This window comes from Gymnoscopelus braueri (assembly GCF_963280865.1).
Source record: "Gymnoscopelus braueri genome assembly, chromosome: 5".
Lineage (NCBI taxonomy): Eukaryota > Metazoa > Chordata > Actinopteri > Myctophiformes > Myctophidae > Gymnoscopelus > Gymnoscopelus braueri.
The window spans coordinates 2,210,745-2,225,714 of record NC_137606.1 but is presented as its reverse complement, the minus strand read 5'-3'; the positions used below and the strand labels follow the sequence as shown (position 1 = coordinate 2,225,714).

General features: G+C 38.3%; 1 protein-coding gene across 1 annotated transcript; it reads right to left on the bottom strand.

Moving 5' to 3' along the window:
• Nucleotides 1-3,036: 3,036 nt before the first annotated feature.
• Nucleotides 3,037-9,002, bottom strand: LOC308085204 (uncharacterized protein; the record flags this gene model as incomplete). The annotated part of the gene is made up of 8 exons (XM_080428286.1): nucleotides 3,037-4,079; nucleotides 4,478-4,570; nucleotides 4,904-5,059; nucleotides 5,191-6,181; nucleotides 6,770-6,860; nucleotides 7,462-7,729; nucleotides 8,553-8,655; nucleotides 8,953-9,002. The coding sequence occupies 8 exons, from the start codon at nucleotides 9,000-9,002 to the stop codon at nucleotides 3,759-3,761; spliced, it is 2,073 nt and encodes a 690-aa protein (XP_080284412.1). The 3' UTR covers nucleotides 3,037-3,758.
• Between the last annotated feature and the right edge of the window lie 5,968 nt (nucleotides 9,003-14,970).

Here is a 14,970-nt window from a genome sequence, read left to right as displayed (position 1 = left end):
TTTTTACATGTGTGTGTACAATTTGGGGGTCCTTGACATGAAAAGGTGTGAGAACTACTGCTGTAGCCTATTTCGTTCCACTAGATGGCACCAAGTTCACACATGATAAAAAAAACATATTCAGTTAAAGCAATGGTTGACAAATCATTGAATTTGAAGGACCTCCGTAACTCTGAGTGTATATTTGTACAGACCTTTAAGGGTCCATTTGGACCCCCTCAATGACCCCTGCGGGTCCCCGGACCCCACTTTAAGAAACACTGAGTTACAGCAAACACAAAAGTGCAACTAACCATCCATATGGCTCACCAAAACATACAATATTATTGTCTCTAGATATTATTGTATCTATGTATTGTCTCTTCATTAAGATCTTTCAATTTAAATTAAAACAAAAATCTACTTAATGCATAAATATACGTTTTTTGTAATAACAGAATCATACCATTTAGATTTTGCAGATTGTGAAACAATGCTAAATCTAATGTCACTTTCACTGTTAACAAGGAATACACTGACTTTTGAGCTAGGGAACTCTTTGACCAACTTAGTGCTGTCCAATGCACACTGGTTGCAGTGTGACTCCAGGATTTAGTATGGCAGTGGTTATCAAATTGGGGTTTGGGGAACCCTGGAGGTCCCAGAGAGGGTTCCAGGCCCGCTCCCTTCAAAAATTGCTAAAGTAGCTGTTCTACAAGCCAACACATTGTGAGCTTATAGATTTGCTATTTACATGCCCAAAATATGAACCTCAGTGACAGTGCCGGACCTGAGCCTCGCAATTTGGTGCCCTAGGCAGGATTTTACCCCCCCCCTCCCCCCTCCCCCAATAGCCTATTATTTTTTAATAATAATATAGCCTAAATAAGGCTATTTCACAAATAGTCCAGCAGATTAAGTCAATATTTCTGAAGAATCGTTCACTTTGTGATACAAGCACCAAATTCGGCATTTAATGCGTAGGACCTACTTTTTCACAAAGGCCTATTTTTCAAGATGGCTGTCGCATCAAATGTAAAACAAGGTTTTTCAGTGTAGAACTTGAATGTCTTAACATATTTTAATGATCTAGTTATACAAATGTATGTATTTTGACATGACAAATTCAATGGTGCCAATAAACATTCAATATGGCTTCTCGTTATCAAGATGGCGTCCATTTTCGACAAAAAAACCGTTTTCTGTCATAATACGATCAGAAATTACGTTTAAACCGACATCATTGGCGTGAGACTCAGCATGGGTTCAGTGTCGGTGTAGTGTTTGATACTCCACAAATTTAACATACAAACACACAGAGACCGGACTGCCTTTTGCTGTCTTGTATGCTGTTCCATAATCACATAACACCTGTGTCCTTTTAATCACATACACTTGACTTGATCACATGCACCTGGTACATGTTCTACAAATACCATGGGTGGCACTGGACACTACAGTCGGCTAAGTAGTGTACTCACTGTGGTTGTAGTCTACTAACTGTATAGTATAATTTTTGGTGCCAATAAACATTCAATATGGCTTCTCGTTTTCAAGATGGCGGCCATTTTCGACAAAAAAACAGTTTTCTGTCATAATTCGATCAGAAATTAAGTTTAAACCGACATCATTGGCGTGAGACTCAGCATGGGTTCAGTGTCGGTGTAGTGTTTGATACTCCACAAATTTAACATACAAACACACGGAGACCGGACTGCCTTTTGCTGTCTTGTATGCTGTTCCATAATCACATAACACCTGTGTCCTTTTAATCACATACACTTGACTTGATCACATGCACCTGGTACATGTTCTACAAATACCATGGGTGGCACTGGACACTACAGTCGGCTAAGTAGTGTACTCACTGTGGTTGTAGTCTACACTGTAAAATCCAATAAGTTAACCTTACTAGAAAAAAGTTGGGAAATCGGTTCCAGCTAGTCAAGTTTACTTGATCATTTACTAGTCAAGGTTACTTGATCATTGACTTGGTAAAGGTTACTTGATCATTTACTGGTAAAGGTTACTTGATTATTTACTTGGTAAAGGTTACTTGATCATTTACTAGTCAAGGTTACTTGATCATTTACTTGGTAAAGGTTACTTGATTATTTACTTGGTAAAGGTTACTTGATCATTTACTAGTCAAGGTTACTTGATCATTGACTTGGTAAAGGTTACTTGATCATTTACTGGTAAAGGTTACTTGATCATTTACTAGTCAAGGTTACTTGATCATTAACTTGGTAAAGGTTACTTGATCATTGACTTGGTAAAGGTTACTTGATCATTATTTAGTAAAGGTTACTTGATCATTTATGTGGTAAAGGTTACCTGATCATTATTAAGTAAAGTTCACTTGATCATTATTTAGTAAAGTTCCCTTGATCATTTACTCATCCATTACATTAATGAAAATTAAAAGTTTGCATGATCCCATTTAGACAGACAACACATTTGGAATACCGTAGGTTTATTCCTTGACAATAATATGAACAATCAACAATTTGTCACATGAGCTCAAACAGCAGCATCCAATTTAAAATGTACAGTAAAGGCATTTTACAGAAATAAATTGTATAAAAAATGATATAATTCTATAAGTATAAGAATTTGCAGCTCAAGAGTGCTTAAAAGGAATAAAAGTGGCTTTGTTCAGAACTCCTATCACTAACATATGTTTTTTTTTTACAATTTCTAAATAAAAGCTGACAATTGTGGAAATCAAAAATCAAATCCCGACCTTTAAAGGGATAGTTCACCCCAAAATGAAAATTTTCTATCGATTAGTCACCCCATGGAGACTTGAATTCATGCTATTTTTTGTCGCATTCCTAAGCCAATAATTTGATGTCCGGTAGGAGACACAAAGAGTCTCCTTTGCATCTCCTACCGAAACCGCTGCCTACAGGTCCGCTGGTCATCGAATTATTGGCTTAGGAATGAGACAAAATAATTCAAGTCTCCATAGGGTGACTAATCAATAGGAAAAACAAATTTTTGGGGTGAACTATACCTTTAATATAACAAAATCTGAACATTTAATACTGTACTAACTTTGCAGACCAAACCAACGGTCTGACAAACTGACAAGTGCTCTAGTAATACAAATGGCTTAATTAATAAAGCCTAACGGGCCATCCACACCAAGCACTATATATACACATTTTTAATTTATTTTATTTTATAGAATTTAGAGTAGCCAATGATTGTGAACCTCTTTTCGTCCACAAAGTCATTATGCCAATTAATTCCTCACACATTTATGTGTTGCTACTGCAAATGTAGCCTAGTAGCCCCTCCATCCTTCTCCTCCTGTTCAACACAACTAAAGACGAACAGTATCTGTGTTGATGATGACAATATGAGTGATTTGCTGGAACTCTGGAAGACATGAACAACTGCCAACTGAAATGATCATGTCTGCACTGTATTTAAACTAAATAATTCTACAACGATATGATTGACAAAAGTGCTATGCTTAGTGTGGACAGCCCCATAACAGTTTGAAAGAGAACATTATTTCACACATGAACATGTGAACACTTGGCAATTTCAAAAAAGTGCCTTACTTTTACTTAATGGTATTACATTCAAAGTCTTGAGAATTTGCAGCTCTAAAGTACTTAAAATGAATAAAAGTGGCTTCATTTAGAACTCCTATCACTACAACATTTTCTCATGCATGAGAAAAATAAAATGCATGCATTTTAGTCTACTGTCTCAAAGGAGGGCTGAGGACAACCTGCCTACCAGTGACCCACTATACAATCTTTCTAAAATGACAGGAGGCTTTTAAGACTTTGCAGTTTGGGGGGTAGTTTTTCCTTTCCCAAGCCAAGCATCACTCTTTGAATGAAGTTCAAAGTGTTCTTCATATCATTAGGGTAGTTCAAATTTAGTGCATATGTCAGGCCAAACAGCAGGCACAGTGCTTGAGGGAGGTTCTGGAGATTATCCATGACAATACCTCCTTCGAGGATGACGGCTGTTGACACTGGCTTAAGGTCGATACCATCTGAGGGAGGTGAATCTTCACTGCTCACAGTCAGCAATCCGACCGATACCTCTGTCCAGGCGTCTTCGATGTCACAATCCTGTATAGAACCAAACAAAAACATTACAACAGGGAAATGTAGATCACTTCACACACATCTGCATTTAGAAGTTTTATCAACATTGGTAGGCCTACTGTTTTTTGACGTGTATTACTCACTGTAAACTTAATCAGCACAGTAAAATGTGTTATCTATGAAAATATTTTAGGTTAGAAATAAGCAACTTGGTAACAAACATTCTGCATAGTGGCCATCTCTCTCTCCCTTGAGCAGCGTGCACTTGCAGGCTATAAACACCAACACTGCACACCATGTGAGTGAGATTCCACTGTGCTATAGCCTGAAGGGATGGAACCTTCCGATTGGTTGCGAGGCCGTTTCAGACAAATATAATTAACGAAAATGTAATTTCACTGGACCTTTAAGATGTAACTTACCACGGCAGTGTTGTAGAAACTGCTGGGGTCCTCTCCAAGCAGAAGAGGGAGGCCTCGGAGAACAAGTGTACGCAGCGCTGTCACGTCTGGTTTCTATAAGTGGATAATAAACAAATAAAGTTCAAAATCTGACCCTCAAAAGTTACAGTACAGTTACAGCATGAGACACATGTCACCACAATTTATGCTTTATAGTGCATAGAACAGTTACTGATTGGAGGTGTGATTTAAATAGTACAATCCACAGCATTTAGTTATCAACAACAATCAATAGTTAGCAATATCACAACACTTGATGTATTATAAATCGCCAACACTAAAACACTCATACAGCCAGGAAGCTATACAAGTACTATTTGGGGTTATAGGTTGTACATAAACTGGGTCATGATAAATACAAATATAAGCAGCATGTTGTAGACTTACCCCATCAATTTTCTGCACAATTCCGGACAATTTCTCTCTAATGGCACCTTTCTTGGACTTTAAGATAGTGACCAATTGTGGTGTGTAACGATCCAGAGCATCAAAGAAGTCCGTCTCTAGGTGAGTGGTGGTGATCCTGTTAAACTCAGCATAAACCTACAACACAACAAACCACAGAACAAAATACAGTGACTAAATACATTTGAAAGTGTGTATGGTGCAAGCCTAAAATTACATGCATGTTATTATAGGGTATAACCAAAAAGCCTATGAATAACAGTACTTACTTGTCTCTCTCTAAAAAGAGCTGGCCACCGCTCCTTCATCGTTGTCACTGGAGGTTCGTCCACCACAATCTCCCGTCTACGCAGTGCAAAGGTCTGGTCCATCATTACAGCAATGCCACTTGCACTGGGGTTCCGTTTTTTCATTTCTTCCACTAGGTGCTTTCTCTGCTGCTCTAGCGTAGCTTCATCCTTCCCGTCAGGGAGATCCGGTAGGTAATTTGCCTCATTCCTTTTCGGTCTTTTGAGGCCTCTTGCTGCAGTGGCACCTCTTCTCCCTCCATTTATAGCAACCTCCAAAAAACACCCTGATTTTCTCAGTTTATTGCGGTAGTTTCCCATTTTGTAGTACAAATTAGTTGTCCAGGAAGAACATCCATCTGTGGAGCCTGGTTCTGTCAGGCAGGGATGCTTGCGTATGAGAGCTAAAGCCACAGCATGGACATGGTGTTCTTTTGGATACGCCAAATATTTGAACATCTCTTCAGAAAGCTTTTTCTTTATTTCATACTTCATTTGCCAGCTTGGATTGAGGCATTTTTGGTCTTTTAGATACACAGCATTAGCCTGTCTTAGTTGGTGTTCCACCTCAACTGGGAACATTGGAATGTCAAAAACATCTGGCCAATGATCTGGTCTTGTTGTTGCTGAAGATGATGTGGAGGGAATCTCAACAACGGATGAAGTGGACGGAATCTCGATATCTCCTGAGGCACCAGGTTGAGTGTCAACAATGGGCACCAGGTTCAGTGTCAATGGAATGACCTTCACAGTAGCTTTTCCATCTGGCAGGTCTTCTATGTCATCAAGGTTGCTGAAGGGGGAATTATGGAATTCAGTGTCTTCGTACTGAAGTTTGAAGTCATCCTGCAGCTGGCATTTTTCTGTTACTTTTATCTTCAGCTCTTCAAGCGTTTCTGGTTTTCTATTCAGTGTCACTTTCCTTATGTCATGTTCATTTATGATGATTCTCAATTTATAGGTGTCCATGGTCCTACAGAGTGAATAAACATATATTTAGTGTCCTTTCCATATACTCATTCAACATGATATGTAACGCTTTAGTGTCACATACACATTTCCTTTCACTTGATAGGAGGATAAGGGGAAAACATCATTCAGCTCAGACAGCTGTGTGACTGTGAGAGACCCTGCCCCACTGGTGCACAACTCGTACGCACGTAAATGCAGTATACTGACCAGGATTACTGCATGTTTTTGTGAGGGTACCTACCCTAGGGAACACGGGGAGAACATGCAAACTCCACACAGAAAGGCCCTTTCACCAACCCCACCCAGGGTATGGGCACTGATGACGCGGAGGAGAGAACACACCCCCCAGCGCCCACAGCGTACATACTTTTGGTACTTTAACGGTTTTTAAATCTGGTAGCATCACACACTGCAGGATAATCTTATATAAGATGCTCTCATCAGAGAAATTACTTCTCTTCTGGAGGTCCCTGGCACAATATATATTTTCAGACGGGGCCAAATACATATAGTACATTTGGGGGTCCCTGACATGACAAAGTTTGATAACGTGTGAGTTTGATAATGTGATTTTGATGCGAGTTCATACTTTGGCTCTCCGGTGGCAGACAGCAGGGCTCCTCCTTTGGGGTCATTGGGACCATTTCCCAGCAGGGCTCTGGGAGGAAGACCAACAGGTCCTGAGAGACATATAGTAAAACATACATAAGAGAGTAGTGGTCTATCATTTATTACAGTATAACCTGTGAGTAGTGGTCTATAATTTGTTGCTTTAACAGGTCAGCTGAGCCACGTTATGGAGGATTCATCTGAAATGCCCTTTCTTTTGCAGTGCCCTTTGATTAGAAAATGTGTTCAAACGCAATTGAGTATTGAGAAACCATTATGCACACAGCATGCGCAAATGGTAATGTAGGTAATTAATGTATTTGTGCAAGATGACCCTGCTATATAAAATGTGTATATTACTCGTTCATGTTCAAATAGCTCAATCCATGCTGTAGGCCTAAGTGATGGGCTGTATTTACGCACCTGCTTGTCATTAATGCATAACAAAAAATGATGACCTTTATTTTTATCAGATGTCCGATGAATTTGAATCATTCCGGACATTAGGACCGGAAGATTAAAATCCTAGCGTGACCCCTGGTCTGTATAAGTGAATGTAAAAAAAATCACGGGGATCTCGGGATGATCACCACCTCAATTATTCGATGAATCCAAAAAGTTATCAATAGAATAATCTCTAAGAAAATAATGGATAGATGCAGCTGTAGATACCTGTTCTAGAAAAGACCGGGGTAACTGGAGCGGTGGTGGAGGGCTTCCTCAGAGGCAGGTTGGGACTAGCCGCAGTGGGACTGAACGAACCGCAGACCGGGGTGACTGGAGCGGTGGTGGAGGGCTTCCTCAGGGGCAGGTTGGGACTAGCCGCTGTGGGACTGAACGAACCGCAGACCGGGGTGACTGGAGCGGTGGTGGAGGGCTTCCTCAGAGGCAGGTTGGGACTAGCCGCAGTGGAACTGAACGAACCGCTCATTGCATCACTCTACAAATATCTGTCAAGTTGAAGAAAAAGAAAAACTTGCAATTATCATCCAACACTTAAAACCTGATCGATAGTGATACTTCATCTCATAACGGTGTCGCATGTCGAAAAACAGCAGACCTACAAGCTCATAACGTGTCGCCCCAGTCTGCTATTTTCCAGCGCAGGACATCTTGTCAAAAATGGATCAATGAGGCAACCACATTTACCCATGTTGCCTTAACCCTTTAAGACCGGGCTCATAGCGTGGCACTGAGTGCCGCGCTATGAGCTTGTACATCTGCTAATTTTGAATAGCCAAAGAAATCTAAAATGACAGAGATGCGTCCCCGGATCGAATGGGTTAAAATTGGCTTACAGGAGGTCCGCCCGGGACCTCTCATGTAAGCATGAATCAGCCATAACCATATAAGGAGTTCCCAATGCAGCTACGCCCAATTATGGAGTGTTGTCTAACCTAAATGTGTCATCATGGAATCAGCAAACAAATTAGTCAGCTGCATACACCTCTAGTGTAATAAAGTGTCCATCACCTTACATCCTGGGTTGTACCCAGGCTGTAAGGTGATGGACACTATTACACTAGAGGTGTATGCAGCTGACTAATTTGTGCTTATGGTTATGGCTGATTCATGGTTACATGAGAGGTCCCGGGCGGACCTCCTGTAAGCCAATTTTAGCTGCATTGGGATCTCCTTATATGGTTACAATGTCACATTCCTCTAAAGCATATTTTCATATATCGCCCTGATAGTTTAATTGGACTGTTAATTCCCGACTAAACCCATGTTGCTCTGTAACTCGTGGGTTAAAAGGTGCCAACCTGTTCCTGGATGTCCTTGTAGTCAGATGATGGGCAGTGCCTGTTGGCAGGAAGGTAGCTGAGGTGATCCTGTTCAGGGCCCAGGCTGACTCCAACTGCGCACCTATACAAAACACAGAGGAGTCATTTTACACCAATGTCACATGGTGAGAATACAAGTTTTATCTGAACACCAAGTGCTCTGTCACAGGCTGACCCTGCCAGAGAATGCTTTTCATGTCAGCTGATAGAAAACCACCCAGATAGCATTATGTGAAACCCCAAAGTTGTGCGGAGGGTAACCGCCTTAGGGTCTAAGCTCTGTGGGGTGCAGTGCTCTGCCCTTCAGCATCTCTATGACCAGAGGAATCCGAGGCATAGACTATAGGCGTCAGAGAATCCGAGGGACCCAACTCATAACCTCAGCACCTGCTTCAAGGTCCTGCCCTCGGGTAGAAAACAGTCTAACATCTAAGAAACATAGTTACTGTTAATTATTGTTTATTTAACCATTATTTTAAATGAAACCCCCACCTGAAGTGTGCAGTTCTTCCTCTTGAGGAATCCCACCCTAAATTCTCCACACCAGGTGTGGAGAGATTAGATCGAAGGATTGGGTCTACACAGGAGAAAAAAACATTATATAAACAATTGTAAAATTAGAAGATTTTAAAAAATCACTAAGAGTCTGTGCTTATAAGAGAGTATGCAAGCAGTAGCGCTCTTTGATAAACACACCCATTGTGTGACAACAGTTTGTGCGATTTATATTATTATAATTGTGACAGGCTTAACCCAAGGCACCATGAGCTGACAACAATAGCCTTAAAGGAGTTCACCCAAAAAATTACTTATTTTCTATCAATTACACACCCCATGAAGCCTTGATTTCATGGATTTATTTTTGGCATTCCTAAGACAATAATTTGATGACCGTGTGTATTTCCGGTAGGAGACACAAATAATCTACTTTGTGTCTCCTACCGGATACATTAGCCGGTAGGAGACGGGAATCAAATTATTAGCTTAGGAATACGACAAAAACAAAAAAGAATCCATGGATTCAAGGCTTCATAGGGTGTGCAATTGATAGAAAATAAGTCATTTTTGGGGTGAACTCCTCCTTTAACCCTAACCCTGTTTTCAACATGGGGGGGAAATAGATAATGATGGAAAACATTCAACATGGATATTCAACCTATATCTCATGTTCTAATGCAAGTACATCAACAATACATAGTGGCAAAAACAACATGTCTGCTATGTCAGTGGTACTCAAAGTGGGGCCCAGGGACCCCCAGGGTCCTTGAAGGGGTTCCAGAGGGGCACCAGCAAAAAAAACAATATAGCATCACAATCAGTTTGACCACATTAACCCTAATATTCAGAAATAACTGTCCTACAAGCTTGTGAGCTTGTAGATCTGCCATTTTTGAGGAATTTTGAAAAATCTTGGAATTATTTGGAAGAAAATTAACACAAACTTTCGGGGGTCCCTGGTTCAGATGGGGGTCTGTATCCAAACATATCTATTTAGAGGGCCTTAAGATGAAAATGTTGGAGAACCACTGTTCTGTTTATTGTCTACACGAAATACACAGAAGACAGGACCGCGGTGAAGTTGGTTTCAGGTTGGATATTCACCCAGTTGGATATTCGAAAATCTTAGGGACCGTCAATAAATTACAGATTGCAATTTAAAAAAAATGCTATATCTCCTAGACAAAACCACCTGGACACACCAAAACACATCACAATGTTCATTGACCATGCATACACTATGCACACCCTTTATTTTGAAAAATTTCCTAAAAATATATTTTTTATGATTTTCCGAAATCTAAGAAATGTAATAACTTTTTGGTCGCATGACCTTTTCAACAAAATCATTGTTCAAATTATTTGTCAGTAATTCCCACATCATGCACACCCTTTATTTTGAAAGTTGTCCTCAAAATGTATTTTTTATGAATTTCTGAAATCTAAGAAATTGAATAACTTTTTGGTCACATGACCTTTTCAATAAAATCATTGTTCATATTGTTTGTCAGTCATGCCTACATGATGCACACCCTTTATTTTAACATTTTTCCTAAAAAAATATTTTTTATGATTTTCTGAAATCTAAGAAATTGAATAACTGTTTGGTCGCATTACCTTTTCAACAAAACCATTGTTCAAATTATTTGTCAGTAATTCCTACATCATGCACACCCTTTATTTAGAAAATTTCCCTAAAAAAATATTTTCTATGAATTTCTGAAATCTATGAAATTGAATAACTTTTTGGTCACATGACCTTTTCAACAAAATCATTGTTCATATTGTCTGTCAGTCATGCCTACATGATGCACACCCTTTATTTTGAAAAGTTTCCTCAAAATGTATTTTTTTATTAATTTCTGAAATCTAAGAAATTGAATAACTTTTCGGTCGCATGACCTTTTCAACAAAATCATTGTTCATAAGGGCTGGGTTTCCCAAACGCATATGGTGTAAGACTTGTAGTGCTGCACATGCTCAGATGCTCCTCTAGGCCGCACACAGAAGCCTGTGAACATAGACACATAGATGTGCCACGCACAAATTTAATTTAATAATATTTGGACTGCTGGACAGCAGGCTCTCGTTACTCTTAAAATGTATATATATGTGTATGTATATATATATATATATATATATATATATATATATACACCTCTACCCTAATGGACAGGGGGTACACACTACACTACACTACAGTAGAGAAGAGAGCAGAACAGAGGAGTGCAGTACAGCAGTACAGTACAGCAGTACAGTACAGTACAGTACAGAAGAGAGCAGAACAGAGGAGTACAGTACAGTACAGTACAGTACAGTACAGTACAGAAGAGAAGAGAGCAGAACAGAACAGAGGAGTACAGTACAGTGCAGTACAGTGGAGTGCAGTACAGTGGAGTACAGTACAGTGGAGTACAGCACAGTACAGTGGAGTACAGCACAGTACAGTGGAGCACAGTACAGTAAAGTACAGTACAGCACAGTGCAGAGGACTACAGTACAGTACAGAGGAGTACAGTATACTATTCCCGCTAGGTTGCCACATTTACGACATTCAAGCAACTTGGTATATATTGCCACTTGCCATGCTTGCTTTTAGACGGAAATAAAAACAAGCAAAACAAACAATAGGGCCACTCAGCCAGGTTGCCAAGTTTGCACTTTCCAAGCAACTGGATATATGAAAAATATGGGTTGCCATGTTTGCTTTTCCAAGTAAATCGAGTATCGCCTTCCCGCTATTGCCTTCTTCCCATTTACGACGCGTGACGCTAGGATGAGCGGGCAGAAGGCCCACGAAATTCTAGTATATATATATATATACATATATTTATGTGTGTGTGTGTGTGTGTGTGTGTGTGTGTGTGTGTGTGTGTGTGTGTGTGTGTGTGTGTGTGTGTGTGTGTGTGTGTGTGTGTGTGTGTGTGTGTGTTTGTGTGTGTGTATATATACATAAATATATTTCTTTTTAAGAGTAAAGAGAGCCTACTGTCGGTCCAAATATTATTAAATTAAATTTCAGAATGGTAGACCTGAGGCCTGAGGCCTACCATTGCGTGGCACATCTATGCACGGAATGTCTATGTTCACAGGCTTCTGTGTGCGGCCTAGAGGAGCATCTGAGCATGTGCAGCACTACAAGTCTTACACCATATGCGTTTGGGAAACCCAGCCATTGTCTGTCAGTCATGCCTACATGATGCACACCCTTTATTTTGAAAAGTTTCCTCAAAATGTATTTTTTATGAATTTCTGAAATCTAAGACATTGAATAACTTTTGGGTCACATGACCTTTTCAACAAAATCATTGTTCATAGTGTCTGTCAGTCATGCCTACATGATGCACACCCTTTATTCTGACATTTTTCCTCAAAATGTATTTTTTATTAATTTCTGAAATCTAAGAAATTTAATAACTTTTTGGTCACATGACCTTTTCAACAAATTCATTGTTCATAGTGTCTGTCAGTCATGCCTACATGATGCAGACCCTTTATTTTGAAAAGTTTCCTCAAAATGTATTTTTTATTAATTTCTGAAATCTAAGAAATTGATTAACTTTTGGGTCACATGACCTTTTCAACAAAATCATTGTTCATAGTGTCTGTCAGTCATGCCTACATGATGCACACCCTTTATTTTTGACATTTCTCCTCAAAATGTATTTTTTATTAATTTTTGAAATCTAAGAAATTGAATAACTTTTGGGTCACATGACCTTTTCAACAAAATCATTGTTCATAGTGTCTGTCAGTCATGCCTACATGATGCACACCCTTTATTTTGACATTTTTCCTCAAAATGTATTTTTTATTAATTTCTGAAATCTAAGAAATTGAATAACTTTTGGGTCACATGACCTTTTCAACAAAATCATTGTTCATAGTGTCTGTCAGTCATGCCTACATGATGCACACCCTTTATTTTGACATTTCTCCTCAAAATGTATTTTTTATTAATTTCTGAAATCTAAGAAATTGAATAACTTTTGGGTCACATGACCTTTTCAACAAAATCATTGTTCATAGTGTCTGTCAGTCATGCCTACATGATGCACACCCTTTATTTTGACATTTTTCCTCAAAATGTATTTTTTATTAATTTCTGAAATCTAAGAAATTGAATAACTTTTGGGTCACATGACCTTTTCAACAAAATCATTGTTCATAGTGTCTGTCAGTCATGCCTACATGATGCACACCCTTTATTTTGACATTTTTCCTCAAAATGTATTTTTTATTAATTTCTGAAATCTAAGAAATTGAATAACTTTTGGGTCACATGACCTTTTCAACAAAATCATTCATAGTCTCTGTCAGTCATGCCTACATGATGCACACCCTTTATTTTGAAAAGTTTCCTCAAAATGTATTTTTTATGAATTTCTGAAATCTAAGAAATTGAATAACTTTTGGGTCACATGACCTTTTCAACAAAATCATTGTTCATAGTGTCTGTCAGTCATGCCTACATGATGCACACCCTTTATTTTGACATTTTTCCTCAAAATGTATTTTTTATTAATTTCTGAAATCTAAGAAATTGAATAACTTTTGGGTCACATGACCTTTTCAACAAAATCATTGTTCATAGTCTCTGTCAGTCATGCCTACATGATGCACACCCTTTATTTTGAAAAGTTTCCTCAAAATGTATTTTTTATGAATTTCTGAAATCTAAGAAATTGAATAACTTTTGGGTCACATGACCTTTTCAACAAAATCATTGTTCATAGTGTCTGTCAGTCATGCCTACATGATGCACACCCTTTATTTTGACATTTTTCCTCAAAATGTATTTTTTATTAATTTCTGAAATCTAAGAAATTGAATAACTTTTGGGTCACATGACCTTTTCAACAAAATCATTGTTCATAGTGTCTGTCAGTCATGCCTACATGATGCACACCCTTTATTTTGACATTTTTCCTCAAAATGTATTTTTTATTAATTTCTGAAATCTAAGAAATTGAATAACTTTTGGGTCACATGACCTTTTCAACAAAATCATTGTTCATAGTGTCTGTCAGTCATGCCTACATGATGCACACCCTTTATTTTGACATTTTTCCTCAAAATGTATTTTTTATTAATTTCTGAAATCTAAGAAATTGAATAACTTTTGGGTCACATGACCTTTTCAACAAAATCATTGTTCATAGTCTCTGTCAGTCATGCCTACATGATGCACACCCTTTATTTTGAAAAGTTTCCTCAAAATGTATTTTTTATGAATTTCTGAAATCTAAGAAATTGAATAACTTTTGGGTCACATGACCTTTTCAACAAAATCATTGTTCATAGTGTCTGTCAGTCATGCCTACATGATGCACACCCTTTATTTTGACATTTTTCCTCAAAATGTATTTTTTATTAATTTCTGAAATCTAAGAAATTGAATAACTTTTGGGTCACATGACCTTTTCAACAAAATCATTGTTCATAGTGTCTGTCAGTCATGCCTACATGATGCACACCCTTTATTTTGACATTTTTCCTCAAAATGTATTTTTTATTAATTTCTGAAATCTAAGAAATTGAATAACTTTTGGGTCACATGACCTTTTCAACAAAATCATTGTTCATAGTGTCTGTCAGTCATGCCTACATGATGCACACCCTTTATTTTGACATTTTTCCTCAAAATGTATTTTTTATTAATTTCTGAAATCTAAGAAATTGAATAACTTTTGGGTCACATGACCTTTTCAACAAAATCATTGTTCATAGTCTCTGTCAGTCATGCCTACATGATGCACACCCTTTATTTTGAAAAGTTTCCTCAAAATGTATTTTTTATGAATTTCTGAAATCTAAGAAATTGAATAACTTTTGGGTCACATGACCTTTTCAACAAAATCATTGTTCATAGTGTCTGTCAGTCATGCCTACATGATGC